General features: G+C 49.0%; 1 protein-coding gene across 1 annotated transcript; it reads right to left on the bottom strand.

The window, feature by feature from the left end:
- Window positions 1-10,998: 10,998 nt before the first annotated feature.
- Window positions 10,999-18,263, bottom strand: WFDC2 (WAP four-disulfide core domain 2). Its single transcript, XM_070472694.1, has 4 exons — window positions 18,138-18,263; window positions 17,402-17,545; window positions 14,496-14,648; window positions 10,999-11,154 (listed from the first exon to the last, which is right to left on the bottom strand). Exons 1-3 carry the CDS (start codon window positions 18,211-18,213, stop codon window positions 14,497-14,499), a joined length of 372 nt encoding a protein of 123 aa, XP_070328795.1. The 5' UTR covers window positions 18,214-18,263; the 3' UTR covers window positions 10,999-11,154; window position 14,496.
- Window positions 18,264-19,545: the final 1,282 nt, after the last annotated feature.

Below are 19,545 nucleotides of genomic sequence, written 5' to 3'. Positions count from 1 at the left end.
CAAAGCCGCACCCGAGAATGGGCCAATCCAGGGTCTCCGAGTTCGAGGGAAAGCAGAGGCCATGAGGATAGACTCAGGGAGAGCAGTCACCAGGGGCGATCAGACCCTGGACCTGCAGCCTGAGGTCCCTGCTGCTGCTGCTGCTAAGTCGCTTCAGTCGTGTCCGACTCTGTGCGATCCCATAGACGGCAGCCCACCAGGCTCCTCCGTCCCTGGGATTCTCCAGGCAAGAATACTGGAGTGGGTTGCCATTTCCTTCTCCAAGGCATGCATGCTAAGTAGCTGCAGTCATGTCCGACTCTGTGCGACCCCATGGACAACAGCCCACCAGGCTCCTCTGTCCACAGGATTCTCTAGGCAAGAATACTGGAGTGGGTTGCCATTTCCTTCTCCAATCCCCTGGTGTGTTCTTTATTTTTTAATTTTTTTTAGAGGATAATTTAATTAGAGGATAGTTGCCTTACAATATTGCATTGGTTTCTGCCGTGGATCAAAACGAATCAGCCATAGGCATACATATGTCCCCTCCCTCTTGAACCTCCCTCCCACTTCCCACCCATTCCCGCTCCTCTGGGTCGTCACAGAGCCCCAGGTTGAGTTTCCTGAGACATACAGCAAATTCCCGTTGGCTATCTAGTTTACATTCGGTACACATGTTTCCATGCTACTCTCTCCATTCATCCCCCTCTTTCCTTCCTCCCCCGTACCACTGTCCGTAAGGCTGTTTTCTATGTCTGCATCTCCACTGCTGCCCTGCAAACAGGTTTGTCAGTACCATCTTTCTAGATTCCATATATGCATGTTAATATATGATATTTGTCTTTCTCTTTCTGAATTATTTCACTCTGTATAATAGGCTCTAGGTTCATCCACCTCATTAGAATTGACTCAAATGCTTTCTTTTTATGACTGAGTAATATTCCACAGATATATGTACCACAGCTTCTTTTCCATTCATCTGTTGATGCATGTCTAGGTTGCTTCCATGTCCTAGCTATTGTAAATAGTGCTGCCTGAACACTAGGGTACATGTGTCTTTTTCAGTTTGGTTTCCTCAGGCTGTATGCCGAGAAGTGGGATTGCTGGGCTATAAGGTAGTTTTATTCCTAGTTTTTTAAGGACTTTCCCAACTGTCTCCTATAGTGGTTGTATCAATTTACATTCCCATCAAGAATGCAAGAGAGTTTGGTGTGTCTTTAAATTACCTACCTCTGTGCCTGAAATTCTACAAACATTGCCAAAATGTTTAAAATCTCAAGACTTTATTTTTAAAATATATACATACATACAAGTATTACTATACTGTGGGGATTAAGAGTCATTCACACTTACTACTGGAGAAGGAAATGGCAACCCACTCCAGTATCTTTGCCTGGTGGGATACAGTCCATGGGGTTGCAAAGAGTCAGACATGACTGAGCAACTAACACACACACACACTTAGTATGAGTTATTGCTTAGTGATTTGGAGGATAAAGGTTTTGGGGGATGGATGGTGAATTTGAAAACCTGGGGCATGGTATTGGAAGAAACCACATTAGACAAGGAAGTAGATCTTTGGGGTAAAGATTAAATTAAATTAAATTTTATCCACAGGGACAACATTCAATTATCATCTTAAAATAACATTCCTCTGTGTATGACTTTACTTACTTTCTCTCTTTCTCTCCTCCCCATTTCTCTCTCTCTCTCTGTATGAATTATGTAGTATTTTCTATCAGGATTTTTATGTAGCATTTTACTATAAACATTTAAACATTTTACCAGATCAGTGAATATTCTTCAGCATCATTGTTAATGGCTATGTAATATTCTAACCTACAAAGCGCCATAATTTACTTAGCTAATCATCTGTGGCTAAATGTGTGCTTCCAATTTTCCATTATTGCAAAATAACACAAGGTTAAACATTACGAATGATTTTTAATACCTTTGAAAAGTAACATCCTTAGTGACACCAGAAAGACGGCTGAATAAGAGGTCCCCCACTCATATTCCTTCTAAATAATTGTTTGGCATCAATCCATAGACAAAAATGCCTTTGTGGAAGTTTTCAGATCCAGGCAGGAGACTGTGAAGCCCAGGGAAGCCCTGGATCTAGGAGAACCATTTGAGAAGGCAGGCCCATACCCAGACGGCTGACACACCAATCATGGTTCTAGCTAGAGGCCCAGAAACAGCTTCATACCCACGAGGACTTGGTTACAGTCCCATTTAGCTTGGTCCTGCCACCAGCACCATATGAAGGGACCCAGGCAGAGTCAACCTCCCCCATGCATCAGATAATAGGCCTAGAGAACTAGTGAGCCCTGAACTAGCCTGTGTGAGACTGTCAAGACTAGCACCATGACAGGCACCCTGAACTAACAGTAGGCCTAAGTTTCAGTTTCTCCCGAGGGTAGGGTAATTATCTGCCCCCAACAGGCCACCAGAAACCAGCTAATCAGTACGCGCCCAGTAAACCTCCGAGAAGGTCCCCTGGAAAGTCCCGTGCATGCGAAAGTTTGTACCAATAAAATTGCTCTGCAAACATGTAACCAATCCGCTTGCGCCCACTGCCCACTGCTTATGTTTGAAATCGAGCACCCTATAAATGTGCATGGAAACTGGGGCTCGGGGCTCTCTGACTTTGCACCACTGCGTTGGTTGCAGCAGGGGCCCTGGCTCGAGTCAGCAGTAAATTTCCCTTCCTTTGCGTGTTGCATTGTCATGGAGGTCTTCTCTTTTCCTGCTGGGGGATTCGGACAGCGGGCATAACAGCCTGTGAACTGCCTCTAGCCCCTGCCTAGAAGCCCCTGGAGGAAAAGCCACCAAACTTACTCAGAGTGTAGATTCTGAAAGGGCCCTAAAATAGGAGCTGTCTCGTCCTGTCCATGGTCTGCAGACAGGTCCACTGGCTCAGGGACCCAAGAGAAGACACACCCATCTGTGACTCTGGAGGTCCTGAAAGGCCCTAGGCTGGGTTCCAGCCTTTTCCAGCCACAGACTGTGAGTTGTCTTGCCAGAACAGAGATTTGGCAGGAGACACATCTGTACTTTGGGAGATACAGAAAGGGCCCTAGAATTGGCTCCGGTCCTTCCAGTCACAGTTAGGGAACAGTCCAGCCCAGCCAGGGACCCAGCAGGCAACACTCGTCTGTGCCTCTTGAATCAGGAATACAAAATTCAATCTTGGCTGTTGAACCTGAAAAAGTCCTGGGGCTCCATTTCAGTCCCTCTCAGCCACGGTCCAGGACTCGTTTCACCCACCCAGGGACTCATCCAGTGACTCAGCAGCAGCCCTCCCAGGGACCTGGTGGGAGCCACACCCACCTTGTACCTGGTAATAGGCTCGCTGAATGACGACCTGACCTTGGACCCTAAAGCAGACCCCTTTCCCAGCACCTCCCTACAGAACCAGGTTCTAGAGACAGTCTCATCCACCCAAGGACTGGACAGAATCCATGCCTACCTGAGCCTCTGAAATCAAACATGCCAATCACAAACCCACTGCAGATGACGCAGTGACAGTCTCAAAACCAGCTCTAATCCAGCACAACTCTGATTCTAGTGGTAGTTCTGGCAGCCTGGGGAGCTGATAGAACGTTCTCACATGCCAAAACCAGTATATCAAGACTGGAAGAGGTGTTTGTTCCTTCAAATGCAGAGACACTGACACAAGGCCACATTAATCAGGAAGAATCAAACATGGCACAGCCAAAGGAACTAATAAAGCTCTGGTAACTGGCTCCAAAGAAATGCAGATCTACAATCTGCCTGTCAAAGACTGCAAAATAATCATCTTAAGGAAACTCACTGAGGACTTCCCTGGGGAACAGTGGATAAGAATCCACCTGCCAATGCGGAGGACACAGGTTCCAACCCTGTTTGGAGAAGATTCCACATGCCCGGGAGCAGCTAAGCCCATACACCACAAAAACTGAGAAATGGAAAATTTCCTGCCACATCAGTAAACAAGGTTGTCACAAATTCTCAGCAGTCCCAGCCCTCCAAATGCAAATTCCTGAGCCCTAAGGGCACCCAGGAAGGAGAGGAACACTTGCAACTCAGCAGCCGTTAGGCTGTAGCCACTCCCTATGGTAAACCCTGAGGAATTCAAGATGTAAAAAATACTTGATGCTGGCCCCATACAGCTGAGATGCAAATGAAACGAATGATTCTGTGAGTTCAGACTCTTGCATCTTCCCATACATAGAAATGTGCTGAATTCCTTAACTTGGGGTATCTGATTTTCTTTACTTCACAAAAATACTTTTGATGTTTAGACTACCTGCCCTTTGTTGCAAACTTCTATATAACCTGACTCATCCCCCTGCCTCCTCAGAGCAGTTCTCTCAGGGTTACTTAAATACTGTCTCCTGAGCTTAAGTTTTTTTTACAAGGATGCAGTTTAGGTGTCAGTGACTGACTGAGGCTGTTCTGCCATCTGAAGTTCAACTGGGGAAGGATCCACTTCCAAGCTCACTCACCTGGCTGTTGGAAGGATTCAGTTCTTCAAAGGCTGTTGGCCAGGGGCCACCTTCAGCCCTTGACAATTGGGCCTCTCCAGGGGGCAGCTCACAAACATGACACTGGCTTTCATCAGAGCGAGCAGTGGGGAAGAACCAGAACAAGTGCTGGCAAAATAGAAGTTCTAGTTTTTTGTGACTTAATCTTGGAAGTGACACTGCGTCACTTTTCATTACAGTACTGCTCCTGAGAAACAGGTCACCAAGTCCTGTCCACATCAAGGCAGTGATTACACAAGTGCGTGAATCCTGGGAAGTGGGGATCACTGGACCCCCTGGGCAGTCTCACTGCCACCGGGAGGAGGAGCTTGGCCAGAGTCCCACAGCAGTGACCGCTTAAAGACTCAGTTCTTGGGAATTTTCTGGTGGCCACTGCAGGGGACATAGGTACGATCCCTGGTTCAGGAACAAAGATCCCGAAATCCATGTGGCCAAAAATAAATAAATAAATAAAATAAAATTTAAAAAGACTCAGTTCTCAAGTCTCCTTCCTCTCCCTCGTTCTTCTCTGATATTTGTTCACAGGTGAAAAGTTGAAGACTTCCAGTGCCTGGTTCCTATGAGTACAAATACCCAAGAGGCCTTACGTCACCAAGTCTGGGTGATGAGAACTGTTGTGAAACAAAAGTTGCTTAGATGAGAAGATACACAGAAACTATCAAAAAGAAGAAACTACCAGAAGACCAGTGAGTGCCAGATAAGCTACAGGGGCACTGGAAATAACACTCTTGACATGGTGTTGAGATCTTGCTAAATTTCTTAATCCACATATGCTGGAGGAAAATCTTTCAAATGAACAAGCTCCACAAGCCTTAAAAAAGCTTCCTGGGAAGACTGAAAGAGAATAATTCAGGAACATACATTAATACAGATTTATAACCTGCTTTTATCAGTTAACAATATCAGGTGAAAATTTTCCTATATTGTTAAATATTCTTCAATGGGATCATTCAAAGGGGTAGAGCTTTCTTGGTATGGCTGGATGATAATTTATTTAAGCAAACTTCTTTGATTAAATATGAAGAGAGTTTACGATTTCTCAGTATAATAGTAATGCTGTATGGACTTCTCTAGTGGTCCAGTGGTTAAGAATTCACCTTGTGATGCAGGGGACTTGGGTTAAATTACTGGTCTGGAAACTAGGACCACATGCCTCGTAGCAACAGAGAGCATGTGCCACAGCTAGAGAGTTCACGCGCTGCCATGGAAGATTCTGCATGATGTGATGAAGATTTGATGCAGTCAAATACATAAATAAATATTTAAAAAAATTAAGTAATGGTACAAGGATAATAAGTCACTGTGAGCATTTCTGACTAGTTAAGATAGATTATAAGAAGGGGACCCTCTGGGTCAGAGAAACATGCATTTTAAAAACTTTCAATACATAATACCGTCTATTAAAATTTTCATCATTGCCACTTATGAAACACTTATGATATGCCAGGAACCAAGTTAAGTGCTTTACATATGCACTGTCCTTTAATATTTCCAACAGCCCAAAGAGGAAGATTCTATGAATATCTATATCTTACAAATGAGGAAGCTGAAAGTCAGAAAGATAAATGACTTGATCCAAACAGCAAACTGACAAGGAGTAAAGCTGGTGTTTGAATTGAACTGGGACTCTAGGACCCATATTGTCTTTTTTTTTCAGCTACATCAATCAGCATGTCAGATCATAGTTCCCCAACCAGGGAATGAACCCGCACCCCCTACAGTGGAAGCATGGAGTCTTAACCATGTGACCACCAGCGAAGTCCCTGGAACCCATATTCTTAATCTGTTTGCTTTCATTAAAATTCAGCTCTATTGTGTGAGCAGCCCAGTCCTTGCTTACCTCTCCATCCCATAAAATCCCCTGACCTCTCCATATGGACTATACAAGGATATTCTGGGCCTGCCTGCTTCTACCTTTTGATGTTCATATTTTGTGGGCTCTTGAAAGCTGGGATGTTGCGTTACACATTTCTGCACCCAGCCAAGAGAGGTGACGTGTGTACAGAGTAAATACTCTACAAGTACCTATTGATTTGTTTTGTAAAAATTACACTGTGGAGGAAAGGAGGGGCCTGGGATTTATTTTCAGAGGTAAAGTTTTAAGCTCTCAGCCAGTGCTATGATTCTTGTCATCTTTGAATTATAGAAGAAAGGAAAGAAGGAAGGAAATGAAGGAGGGAGGGAGAAGCAGTGCTAATCAAATTAAACTGCAGACAATAAAATCAAGAGCTGTGAGGAGGGAGCGCAGAAAAAATCATGAAAAAAACCTCAAGAGTGAAAGCCTCCACCCACTATCGAAGGACCTCCAAAGAAATGACAGAAACCCATCAGGGATGACTTTTATCCTCTGAACCAAGATAAAAGGGGAAAGGAAATGCAGAATGTGATATCTGGGTGCTAGTTGTCCCAAGCAATAAACCCAAACTACAGAATAAAGCCATAAATACATAAGATCGAGAGATTAGGGAATTCCCTGGTGGTCCAGGGGTTAGGACTCTGAGCTTTCACTGCTGAGGGCCTTGGTTCAACCCCTGGTCTGGGAATGCATGGCATGGCCAAAACAAACAGACAAAAAACAGCATAGAAATAACAAGGTGACCTTACAAGTATACCACAGCTGAACCAGATGAGACCAATGGAGAACTAACCCTGAGATAAGCATGAACATGCCTAACTTGTACATTAATATGTTGAGAGATTTATCTATTTCAAACTAGAGTCTCCAGCCCACCAACAGAAATCATGAGTGAACCAGTGTAGAAAATGTAACCCGCTGTGTCTGTCTGTATTGCCTCCTGGAGGTTGGTTAAAGGAGGGTCCTGTGGGCACCATCCAGGCCACTTGGAGCTCGGCCTGCAGAGTGAACCAGCCTTCCATCAGTAAGGGGTTGTTGTTTTCAGACTGACTGCAAACGGCAGCTGCCTTCCATAGTCTGTTCCCCTGGTGGTGCCAAGATTCTAACCATAACCCTAAGCCTAATCCTAGCCTGTAATAAACCACAGGCTTTGGACCATTCATCTGGAGAAAAATTTCCAGAGGGCTGTTCAAGATGTGAGGCTTGCAAATAATGGGGTAGGGGGGTACTGTAGCTCTAGGGGATTCCACCTTTTATATAATAAGCTCACCCCAGTAGGCTTGGTTTGGCTGGGTGCAGGGCTTCTGTGGGGTTGATATCCCATCTGCAGGGGATACACAGAGACTTCTGGGTCCAGGACCTCCGCGCTCTGCAGGCAGGACCTTCAAATGCTATGCTTTTCTGTGGCTGAAGGGGGCACTGCAGCTCCCCCCAAGTACCATCTTTAACAGCTAAAGAAACCAGATACTCACCAGATTGCAGCTGTGAATGGAAGACTAACAGTGTCCTCAGCCACTGCTATTTTTATGTTTTCCTCACCCCCTCACTTTTGATCAACTGGGTAAACGTGGTCATGGGGCAGGAAGGGTAATATTTGTTGTGTTTGCAATGTGATTATTTCTTGAGCTAATTTCCCAAAGCTCCATCAATAGACAGGACACAAAGAACCACACAGGAGTCCTAGGAGCCCCCATAGCTGGTACAGCCCTAGCTCCCAGGGCATTAGGGCTGACAGTTTGAGGTCCATACATGTTGGTAGATGATGAGGCAAAAAAAAGGTAATTTCTTCCATGTCCTGTTGGGTCACCTAACTGCTCTCTCTGCTTCCACATTGCCCCCAGAGTCGATTCTTAAATTTAATTTTGGCTGTGCTGGGCTTCTCACTGAGGGGGGCTTTTCCTCGAGGTGCCTGGACTCTAGAGTGGGGGCTCTGTAGTTGTGGGATGTGGGCTCACTTGCTCCATGGCATGTGTGATCGTCCCAGACTAGGGATGGAACCTGTGTCCCTTGCATGGCGGGAGGATTCTTAATCACTGGACCACCAGGAAAGTCCCACAGTCTATATAAACATAACAGCCAGAAGGATCTTTTTCAAATGTAAGATGATGTTGTCCTTCTGCTCAAACCCCCATCAGGTCTCCTAAATTCCTCAGAATAAGAGGCAAAGTCCTGTAGTGACCACAGGGCCCTCCGTAATCTGTGCCCACGTACCTCTCTGACTATCTCCCCTGGTGCTCCTGACCCCTCACCACTCCAGCCACGATCCCCAAGCACCCAGAGCACACTCTGACCTCAGGTTCTCAGCCCTAGAGATTTCCTCGGTCTGGACAGCTCTTTCCATGGATTTCACATGGCTCATGTCCTTCTTCACTCAGCTCATGACTTGAATGACACCTTAGGAAAGACCTTCCCTGAATACGCTCTGCAAAGCAACTACCCCACCTCTCCCCCATCCATTGGACCCACTTGTCATCTTACTCATCTTTTTTTTTTCATTTATTTTTATTAGTTGGAGGCTAATTACTTTACAATATTGTAGTGGTTTTTGTCATACATTGACATGAATCAGCCATGGATTTACATATATTCCCCATCCTGATCCTCACTGCCACCTCCCCCTCTACCTGATCCCTCTGGGTCTTCCCAGTGCACCAGGCCCGAGCACTTGTCTCATGCATCCAACCTGGGCTGGTGATCTGTTTCCCCCTAGATAATATACATGTGATGTTTTGAGAGAACAGCATTGAAACATCTTACTCATCTTTATAGTTTGCCATAATCTTGCCACCACGTGACATGTTATATATGCATTGTTTCATTCATTTATTGACTGTTCTTCCCCACTACACACACACACATGCACACGCATACACCACACACCTCCTTGATCTCAAATCCGCCCCACCTAGAACAGAACATATAGTAAGAACTCAAAAAGGATTTCCCAAGTGAGCAATACCTCTGCTTACGCTGTTTCTCAGACAGGGCTTTCCTCTACTGGTCTGGCTTCAGAACTTCACTTCTTAAGCTCTGGTTCCCTCAAATGTAGCTTTCTATTATCCCACCAACCCCAACCTGCCCTTTACTGAAGAGCAGATATTTGTTTTTGCATCAGTTTTACCGTACACAGTCCTTTAGACTGGAGGTGGGGTTTAGAGACAACAGCAAGGCAGCCTGTTATTGGAGATGGGAGGTCAGGGCAAGAAGAGACCCTGCCCTGAGCTCTGGAGGGGTGGCAGTTTACCAGGATTCTGGCCCTGGAGCCAGGAGATGGAGAGAATAAATAAATATAGAAAGAAGGGATAGAGAGGAGGGAATAAAGAGAAGGGTACAGAGAGAAGAAAGGATAGAGGGAGTGAGCTTGAGCTCTAGCTTGGAAAGAAGATACAAGAAACTGATAGCATTCATGGCCTCCACAGAAAACAACAGAGTAGGGACTTCTCTGATGTTCCACTGATTAAGACTTTGCTTTTCAATGCAGGTGTGAGTTTCATCCCTGGCTGGGGAACTAAGATCCCACGTGTTGCTGCCAGAAAACCAAATCATAAAACAGAAGCAATATGGTAACAAATAACGATTTTTTTTTTAAAAGGAATTCTTAAAGAAAAAAGGAACAGAGTAGCTGGGGGTGGAGGAAGAGTGTCAAGGGTGAATGATGTTTCACTGTGTATTCTTTTCTATTTTTGGAGTATATTTGCTTTAGAATGTTGAGTTAGTTTCTGCCTTACCAGGGAGTAAATCAGCTATATGTATATATATATCACCTCCCTCTCCCCTCATCCCACCCATCTAGGCCACAGTTGGGCTGTTATTTGCTCTGAGGCATGTGGGATCTTCCTGGGTTAGGGATCCAGCCCTGGTCTCCTGCACTGGCATGCAGATTCTTTACCACTGAGCCACCAGGGAAGCCTGGCTATTCATTTTAAAGAAGATGTGGGACATACATTGTATATCCTTATTTTACTTTTTGAACTGTGATCCATGTGTTATTTCTACAAAATAACAGCTTGATTAAAACAAAAACAAAAACCTACAACAAAGCACCCTGACTTTGTTACCTTCTTTCTGTGTGGCCCCAAGGAAGTAACTTGGCGGAGACCTGGCTGTAACACAGGCTCAGTAGTTGAGACCCAGGGGCATAGTCGCTCCATGGCATGTGGGATCTTCTCAGATGAGAGATCTAACCCAGGTCTCCTGCACTGCAGGCAGATTCTTTACCACTGAGCCACCAAGGAAGCCCTTATCACAATCTGAGGGCTATTTGGGGGATCCAGGAGATCTCACAAACGAATCTCCCAGCCCTGCGTCAGGCACACAGTACCTGCTGCTGTTGTCAGAACTCCCAGCAACTCTGGAGGGATTCCAGCATCTCTCTGAGCCCCAGTTCTCTCCTCCATCACCCTGGGAGAATAACCTGCAACTGCACAGGGCTGGTGGGCGGATTAACCGGGGAAGGGCCTCAGCACACAGAGCCCTGAGTTACCATCACTGTGTCACCCGTCACAGCTCACCTCTTCTGGGACTCTGCCTGGACGATCTGGTGGCCACGCCCACTCCCCCGCCTCCCCAGCTCACGGTTGCAGGCAGGAATGGAATGTGCCCGAATAATAAGAACAGAGGCCACAGGCCCGCCAGTGCTGGAAGCAGTCACTTTATTGGTTGGAAAAAGAAGCAGCTGTGGTCAGCTCAGGATGGAGGGAAGAGGCCAGGGAGGAGGGCAGCTGGGCTGGAGCCAGACAGGGCCAGGCAGACATTGCTGCTCCCTCAGTCCACAGGCTGCGGTGGCTGGAGCTGGAGGAAGAAAATCATAACAATACCATCAACAACAATACCGGGGACACTAGACAAGAGCGCTTGCAGCTTAAATTCTGATTCAAAGCTCCTCCCACTCCATCACATTCCCCGCTACCTTCCTAGCCCCTGCCCCCCAGCAAAGCCTCATTTTCTCGAGGCCTTGGGGCTCTGCCGGCATTTTTCCAGAGGTCCTAGACTCACCTCTTCTGCTCTGACCTTCCCTGGATACACCGGGGTATACCATGGTCCCCACGGACCACTGTGACCATTCATGAGGGGTCACTGTCGTTTACCTCTCTAAGAATCCTTCCACCACTAGGAAGTTGCACTATGCCCCCATTCCTTCGGTTAAGCTGAGTTAACTGATCAAAAAGATCTTATATATCCCATTTTATCAACAAAATATTTGCAGTTCAGGGAGGTGAAAAAGGCCAGTTAATTGTCAGAGGCTGAAATCTGAACCTAGGTCTTCCTGACTGCAACGCCAGCCCATGCTGTTGGCACACATGGAGGCAAGAGGCAGCAGGCATCGCTGGAGAGCTCCGGGTCCTGGGGAGACCGTGCTTCTCTTTCAGGCACTGAGTTAGCAACCATGGGTCCTTGGGCATGTCCTCCCCTCTCTCTGGGTCTCAGTCTTCACATCTGGGCAATAGGTTCCATCACTGGCCTGCCAGTCTATTGACTGACAGCTTATCAACAGCAGCGCACGATTAGCAATGAGATTACAACCAGGGGGTCTGAGAGGGTAACAGGCAGGAAGGCAGGGGTCTCCAAATGGAAAAAAGAAGCTGCAGGTGCCAGACATTTTTATCTCTCTTAAGCAGCAGGAAGAAACAAACCAGCGATATGCCTTTCCTTCTCTACACAAATTTAAAAGAGGTTTCTCTTAAAGTGCTGTGTTGCCATGACACCTGGTCTCACCTGAAGCTAACTACTCTCAAACCTTGAGTTGACCAATACGTTTCTTTTTCGTATGGAAATGTTGTCTTAAGCTATGTTAATGAACCCCAGACTCTATCTTCAAGTTGGTTCCGCCAAATGGCCTAATTTACTTACTCAGGTATTGTTCCCCTAATCTATGTAAATGAAATTATTTGTTGGTATTCTGCCCTTCTACAAGATTCAAGTCAATTGTTTTATGGCCAGGGATAAATTATCTGACGTCATTCTAAATTTTATGACATCCTTTTCATTAACAGACTGTGAGTGACTATATAACAGACAGCTAAAGACTAGGAGGGGGGTATTCTTTTGCCCCCTTCTGATGCCTATGTCAGAAGCTTTCTCTATCTCCTTTATACTTTAATAAAACTTTATTACACAAAAGCTCTGAGCGATCCAGCCTCGTCTCTGGCCCCGGATTGAATTCGTCTCCTCCGGAGGCCAAGAATCCCGCGTCTAATCGTTCAGCAACAACCTTTCAGGTCCTTCCGGGGTTCCCTCCATCTGGAACAGCTTCCCTACCACTGTACTTCACCAGACTACCCACCTTGCACTCATCCTTCAGGACTGGCTCAGAACCCTGCTCCCTCCTTCCCCCACCCTTGGGAAGGTGAGGCTTCCTCCTCTGTTCCTACCACACCCAGCCCTGCCCTCCACTGCCGCACTGATGGTAGGCTTTGGGAGTGTCTGTCCATCTGTCTGCCTCAGCCACCTGGCTGCAAGCTCGGTGAGGAAGGGCAGCCATCACCTTTTGTTCCAGCACACGGCACAGGGCTGGATCCCTCAGTGGACTGAAGATGCATGTGCCTTGGGTTTTGTTTCTCTTTCTTTTCTTTTTTTTAAAAAAATCTTTATGTATTTATTCACTTGGCTGCACTGGGTCTGAGTTGCAGCATGTGGGATCTAGCTCCTTGACCAGGGATCGAACCCAGGCCTCCTGCATTGGGAGCTCAGACTCTTTGCCACTGGACCACCAGGGAAGTCCCTCTCTTTACTTCCTTATGCTTGCTTTATGACTTAACATTGTTTTATTTTTAATTATCTGTGGGGAAGGAGAGGTTCCACGATCTTATCTTTAGGCATGGGAACCACTCAAAGCAGGTGAATGTAGTCCTGTCGGCCACAGAGTAATAAGTGCACAAGTGAAGGGGAAAAGGAGTAAATCTCACAGCCCAAATAATCAGCAAATATTGTCCCGTCCACCTTCACCATGTTGCAAACCCAGCCTCTTAGGTCACCTGGCCCATCACCTCCCACCTGGCCTCTTGCAGGAGCCTCCATGCTGGTCTCCCTGCTTCTGCCACTGCCCCCTCTAGGGTCTCCACACAGGAGCCGGAGCAATCCTTTTAAATCCAAGTCAAGAGCAGGTCCGTTTCCAAGGGCCCAACATCTCTGGGTCAAGACCAAAGTCCTGGACTTTCCTGGTGGTCCAGTAGTTAAGAATCTGCCTGCCAGTACAGGGGACCTGGGTCCGATCCCTGGTCCAGGAAGATTCCACATGCCACAGAGCAACTAAGCACGTGTGCTGTAACTACTGCCTGCGTGCTGCAATTCCGGAAGCCTGCTTGCCTAGAGCCTGGGCTCCGCAACAATAGAAGACACCACAATGAGAAACCGTGCAATGGAACAAAGAGTAGCCCCAGCTTGCTGCAACCAAAGGAAGCCTGTGCCTAGCAGTGAAGACCCAGTGCAGTCATAAATAAATAAAATATATTTTAAAAAAGACCACAGTCCTTACATGGTCTATCAGGTCTCTCCACTACCCAACTGCCTCTCTGACCCTCTCTTCTATTGCCCTCTCTTTGATCATAGGAGGCTTTTCCTGAAACACACCAGGGGTTCTACTGCTTTATATCCGCTGCCCCCACTGGCCATAACAGTCTCTCTGAAAGCTCCCAGTTCCCTTCATCATCTCCAACAAGTTTGTTCAAATGCTGCCTTTTGGAAGGTCCTGTGATAAAACTGCAACACAGCTCCCTGTTGCTCCCCATCCCTACTCCGTATCCTCCTTCTGTTTTCTTTTTCTCCAGGTCACTTATTTCCTGCTAACATTTTGCAGGGAATGAAGGTGTTGAAGGAGCCTGGTGCGCTCAGGTCCATAGAGTCTCAAAGAGTCAGACACAACTGAAATGACTTAGCACACATGCATGCACAGTATATAAAACCCATCAGAGAGAAATTTTTGTTGGGTTTGTTTACTCATGGAGCTTCCCAGCACCTAGAGCAGTGCACCACATGTGATAGATGCTCAGTGACTATGTTGAATGGATGAGAACAAATCAAAGGATGGATAAGCAAATAGCACTGTGTTAGCTCAGGGGCTCCTTTTCAGGCTCCTGCAGGGGTTGTCACATCTGGGTATCAATGTATCCGTCCCCCCACCCCAGGGCACCTACCTCAGAAGACAGGGGTGACACAGGACACCTTCCCGCAACCATTGCGGCAGCATTTCAACAGGTCAGGACACTGGCTGTCCACCTGGCACTGGTCCCGGCAGAGGCCGAGCTGGGGGAAGGCGATGTCCACCTTAGGGCAGGAGCCCTTCTTCTCTGGGTAGAAAGAGGAGTAAGAGGTGGTGAGCAGAGCCGAAGCAGGTGGCTGCACACATCTCCACAGCATGTCTGCCCACCTGGATTCACAAACAAGACAGCTGCCCGCCTGAGCGAATCTCTGGGGTGTTGGAAGTTTGTCTGCAACCTTCCTTTCTCCTGTTCTCTCCTCCCAGGGGTTTTGAGATCACTGGACTCCAGTCTGAGTCCCAGCTCTGCCTTCTCCTAACTTTGTGGCCTCAGGATGAAAAGCCCCTAGAGCCCCGTGTCTTCAGGTGTCAGATGAGATCAGCGCTGACCACACCACAGGGTTGTTATGGAAGCAATGGAGGCAACAGACTTCTCCCTGAGAAGTCAACATCCTTTGTAGCAAAAATAATGATGATGAGTAAAGGCAGCCATTAACACTTAGCTCCTTCTAAGTAGCAGGTATTATCTGAAGCTTGTGAGATTTATTAACTCATCTAATCCTCGGGGTAATCCTAGAACCGGGGACAAGGAGCTGTAACAATTTCCTCATGTTGCAGATGAGGAAACTGAGTCAACAAGAAGTTAAATAATTTGCTTAAAGTCAAACAGGGTAGAGACAGGATTTGAACCCAGGAACCTGGCTTCAAGTCTGTGCACCATGCATTTTGCTGCTTTGTAAGCTGTAAACCATAGTGCCCATGTAAGGGTGACACACCCACAATGCTTTCACTCCCGTATACTCACTCCTAGTTACAACCAGGTGGAACCAAGGTCCCCTCTACACTCTCACTCTAACACCCAGAGAAGCATTCTTCCACTAGTGCACACACACACACACACACACACACACACACACAACCACAGAGATGTACCAATTACAAAGTCCTTAGTGCAAATCCATTTTGTCCTTTAATTTTCACATCAAACATCTCTTCTGTAGGGGATAGTTCTTATTACTGTATTCTTGTTATAGAGGAAGAAAATGAAACCCAGAGGGGTGAAGGCATCACCCAACATCACACTGCTGATCAGAAGTAAAACCAAGACTTGGGCTCAGCCTTTCAATGTCCACACACACAGACACACACACACAGACACACACACACACACCCTGTGCTCCACTCCAAGCTCAAGGAGGAGGGAGCTGGTCTCAGTGCCCAGAAGCCCCAGGAGCAAGTCCAGCCAAACGTCAAGCAGGCACAGAGCTGGGTGATGAGCTGAGAGGACACGGTGGGCTGCCTTCCTGCACAGACACCCTTTCCCTGGAGAAGGGCAGGAGCTCTCAACACCGAGCTGCCCCAGGACAGAAGGGCATCAGGAGCCCGTGACTCACCAAACAAGCCACTGTGAGTGGAGGCTCTACTCTCTCCTGAGACATCTCACGTGTTATCATTTCATTTAGCCTCATATCAGTCCTACAACATCTGAGATTACCATTCCATTGTATAAAGGAGAAAACAGAGGCTCAGAGAGGGGAAGCCATTTGCTCAGGACACACAACCTGCAGATGGTACAACAAAGATTCTGATTCAGGAGACCCTCTGGCCCTGCCCCTCTTCCTGCCTCAGTCTATCCATCTGAGACCAGGGAGGAGCAGAGACTCCCCCAAGCAGAAACTCCTCTTTTCTCCCCACTCCCCTCCCATCTGTCTGTCTTTCTCTCCCAACGTCCTCCTCTCCTGGTTTTCCTGACTTTGGTCCAGGTTAGAGATCCCCAGATCCACAAGCCCCCCTGATGGGCTGTTTCTCCCTCCAGCTCCCACCACCCAGCTCTGACTGAGGTCTCTGATTACAGGCCTTCCTGGCCCCGTGGGCATCTTCAGAGAAATCACAGGGAGGAAGCAACATAGGGACTTTTTCTCTGGGTAAAGACCAGTGATCCCAACACAATGGGATCCTGGCTTCTAGTCCTCAGTTTTTCCCTCTGAAAAATTAGATGTTCAGGGTCCAAGCTGTCTAAGACCCCTTCCTGCTCAGGTAGGAGTCCCTAGGACCTACTGGACAGACTTGAGCTCCAGCAAGTGCTTTCTGTGAAGGGTAAGCTTCACACACTCTCATTCAGTCTTCAGAGCGGAAGAGAGGGTGTTAAGAGGAGGAAGGGGGAGGGTTGCTCAGGATGGGGTCCTGACTTTCTTCAAGCCACTCAGAGAAAAAAGGGACCCCCTGTGTTATGAATCCTGTCCAGCCAGGGATGGCAGTGTGACCTTGGACAAGAATCTTTCTCTCTTTTTGCAGCTCACATCATATCTTTAAGATGGGCGGAGTGCTCTCCTAAACCTGGAAAGCCTCCATCTGGACAGAGGAATTTGGGAAGTCCGGGCCAGTAGGCATCCCAAAGCCTTCCCCCAGGGCCGGAAAGGCCACAGGAAAGGGGTTCTGAAACGGGATCGAGTTCCAAACCTTGGGACTCAGCCCACTGGACAGCCATGGGCTGCACCGCGGCTAAACCCCCTGCCAGGAGGAAGCTTCGACCCGGCGCCCAGATCTCAAGGAACAATGGATGGCCCGGAATCACGTCCCCGCGGTGCGTCCCGGAAGTCCGTCATGCACCAGAGCGATGAATCTGGCTGGGAGTGGGGGACCTCCCTTCCCCTCGGAGGCATGTCAGCGACGCCTCGGTGTCCCCGGGGCCGCGGGAGGGAGAGCACGGGCTGATCCGGTTCCAGCCACTTCGACCTGGTCCTGGACCCCTGGGTCGGTCGCGCTGGCGTGCCCGAAACGGGGCGCTCCCTTCTGCCGCACCTCCGCTGCCCCGCCCCGGCCCGCGCGGGTCCCTCAAGTTACCATTAGGCATCTGGCAGACGGTGGAGCAGCCGGCCTGGCAGCACTTGAGGTTGTCCTTACAGTTCTCATCCGAGACGCAAGCCTTCGTGCAGTTCACGTCACCCTCCAGCTCGGGACACACACCCGGCTTCTCTGCGCCTGCGCCTGGGAGGTGGACGGGCAGTGGGGGACCCGGGCCCGCTCTCAGAGGATGCCCACCTCGTGTCTGATGGCCCGCAATCTCAATCCGCCCCCCACCCCCGAATTCTGAGTCTCTGTTCCTAGGCCCCGCCCTAACAGCCTCCAGAGAGCCCCACCTCCAGGGACCGGGTCCTCCAGGACAGGAGGACCCTTGGCCTCTGAGCCTTCAATTTTTAGGAGACCCCAGCCCAACTGAGCTTCTAGAGCTTCCGATGTCCCGGCAGAGGGTCCCTGCCACTGGCCATTGCATCTCCAGGATCAGCAAAGAACCTCCCCACCCCCGCCGCCCCCCCCCACCCCCCGCCCCATCCCGGGCATAAGGGTCAGTCTTCAGTGGTCTCCGCGCACCTCCAGCACACTGGACCACACATCTGAAGCTCAAGGGCTACCGCCTTCAGAGCACCAGGGATCCCCACATTTTAGCCTGCAGGGGACTCCCCACTTCCGCCCCGGGGAATCCTCACTGCTCAGAGAGGCTCTAAGCTCCTGCCCCGCTCCGTTCCTGCGCTCCCGGTTCGGCCCCTCTGGGCACCCAGCCTTTCCCCGCCCCACTCACCTGTGACCGGGGGGAGGCCCAGCAGCAGGCCAAGGAGGAGGGCGGCGAGGAGCGGACCGAGGCGGCAGGCAGGCATGGTGCTCGCCAGGGCGGGGTGCGGGAATGAGGCGCCGCCAGCAAGATTTAACTGGGCTCCTGGGGGGCGTGGGGTAGGGGCGGGACTGAGCCCCTGCGGGTGGAGGGCAGGCGGGCCGACTGCCACCTCCCGTCATTTCACAATCTCCCGGGATCAGGTGTCACTCTGGCCCCAGTGGGAACCAGGAACCTAAGCGGCTTCCTGGCCGGGTGCAGCTGGTCGCACCCGGACCCTTGTCCCCTCCCCCCTCCCCACCTCCCTCTGGGCCCTGGGGGCAGGGCAACAGGAAGCCAAGGGCTAGACCCAGGACTCCCGGGATCCCATTCCAAGACCCAGGGGTCTCGCTGTGACGCCCACTGCGGTAGGAGAGAGGAGGGCAGGACCCACTGGGAGAGACTGCAGATGAAGTGGCTGGACTCGGGGTCAGCAGATCAGGGTTCGGATCTCTCTTTAGGGATTCGTGGTGGGCCTGCTGTGTAGTGATACACAGCACCCAGAAGGAGCTACAGGAAAGCCTACTTATACAGGAACCCACTGGACACAAGACACTGAGGCCAGAGAAGGTGAAACACCTGTTAACATCTGGAGCCATTCAGGATGTGTGTTTCTCCCTCGCTCTCTTTTCCACGCACACTCAGGTTCACTCACTGTCTGTGCTCAGTGCCTCGTGCAGCCATGGATGGTCCCAGACACCTGTGAACAGAGGGATATTGTCATTGCCAACCGTTTGTGACAGATGAACTGTGCAGGAGGCCCTCCCAACTTCCCACGTCCCACGTGAAGCTGTAGAGACAAGGTTTGATTCCTAGTCTCCATCTCTCCAAGTCTGTTTTTTTTCCTGTCCATCATAAATGTATGATTTTGTGACACATCTAGGGCACACAGTTGCTGTAGAGAAAGTAATTAAAGGAGCTCTCATCATTGGCCTCGGGGTGACAGAGTTGGGTTTGGCTTCCTTCTCTCCCACTTCCTAGCTGCGGGACCTTAAATGAATCTCTTCTCTGTTCTGAGCGGCCAAGTAGTCATCTCCAGAGATCTGTAAATGGGCAGAGATGGTGTCTCCTGTTTGTAAGGAGACTGATGAGTAGACATCGAGGTTTAACATGCAGGCTGCTGCTGTTAAGTAGCGTCAGTCATGTCCGACTCTGTGTGACCCCATAGACGGCAGCCCACCAGACTCCCCCATCCCTGGGATTCTCCAGGCAAGAACACTGGAGTGGGTTGCCATTTCCTTCTCCAATGCAGGAAAGTGAAAAGTGAAAGTGAAGTCGCTCAGTCAGGTCCGACTCTTCGTGACCCCATGGACAGCAGCCCACCAGGCTCCTCTGTCCA

Source organism: Odocoileus virginianus, chromosome 9, assembly GCF_023699985.2.
Source record: "Odocoileus virginianus isolate 20LAN1187 ecotype Illinois chromosome 9, Ovbor_1.2, whole genome shotgun sequence".
NCBI lineage: Eukaryota > Metazoa > Chordata > Mammalia > Artiodactyla > Cervidae > Odocoileus > Odocoileus virginianus.
Note: the sequence above shows the minus strand (reverse complement) of the source record. Positions and strands in the feature narration are given on the sequence as shown.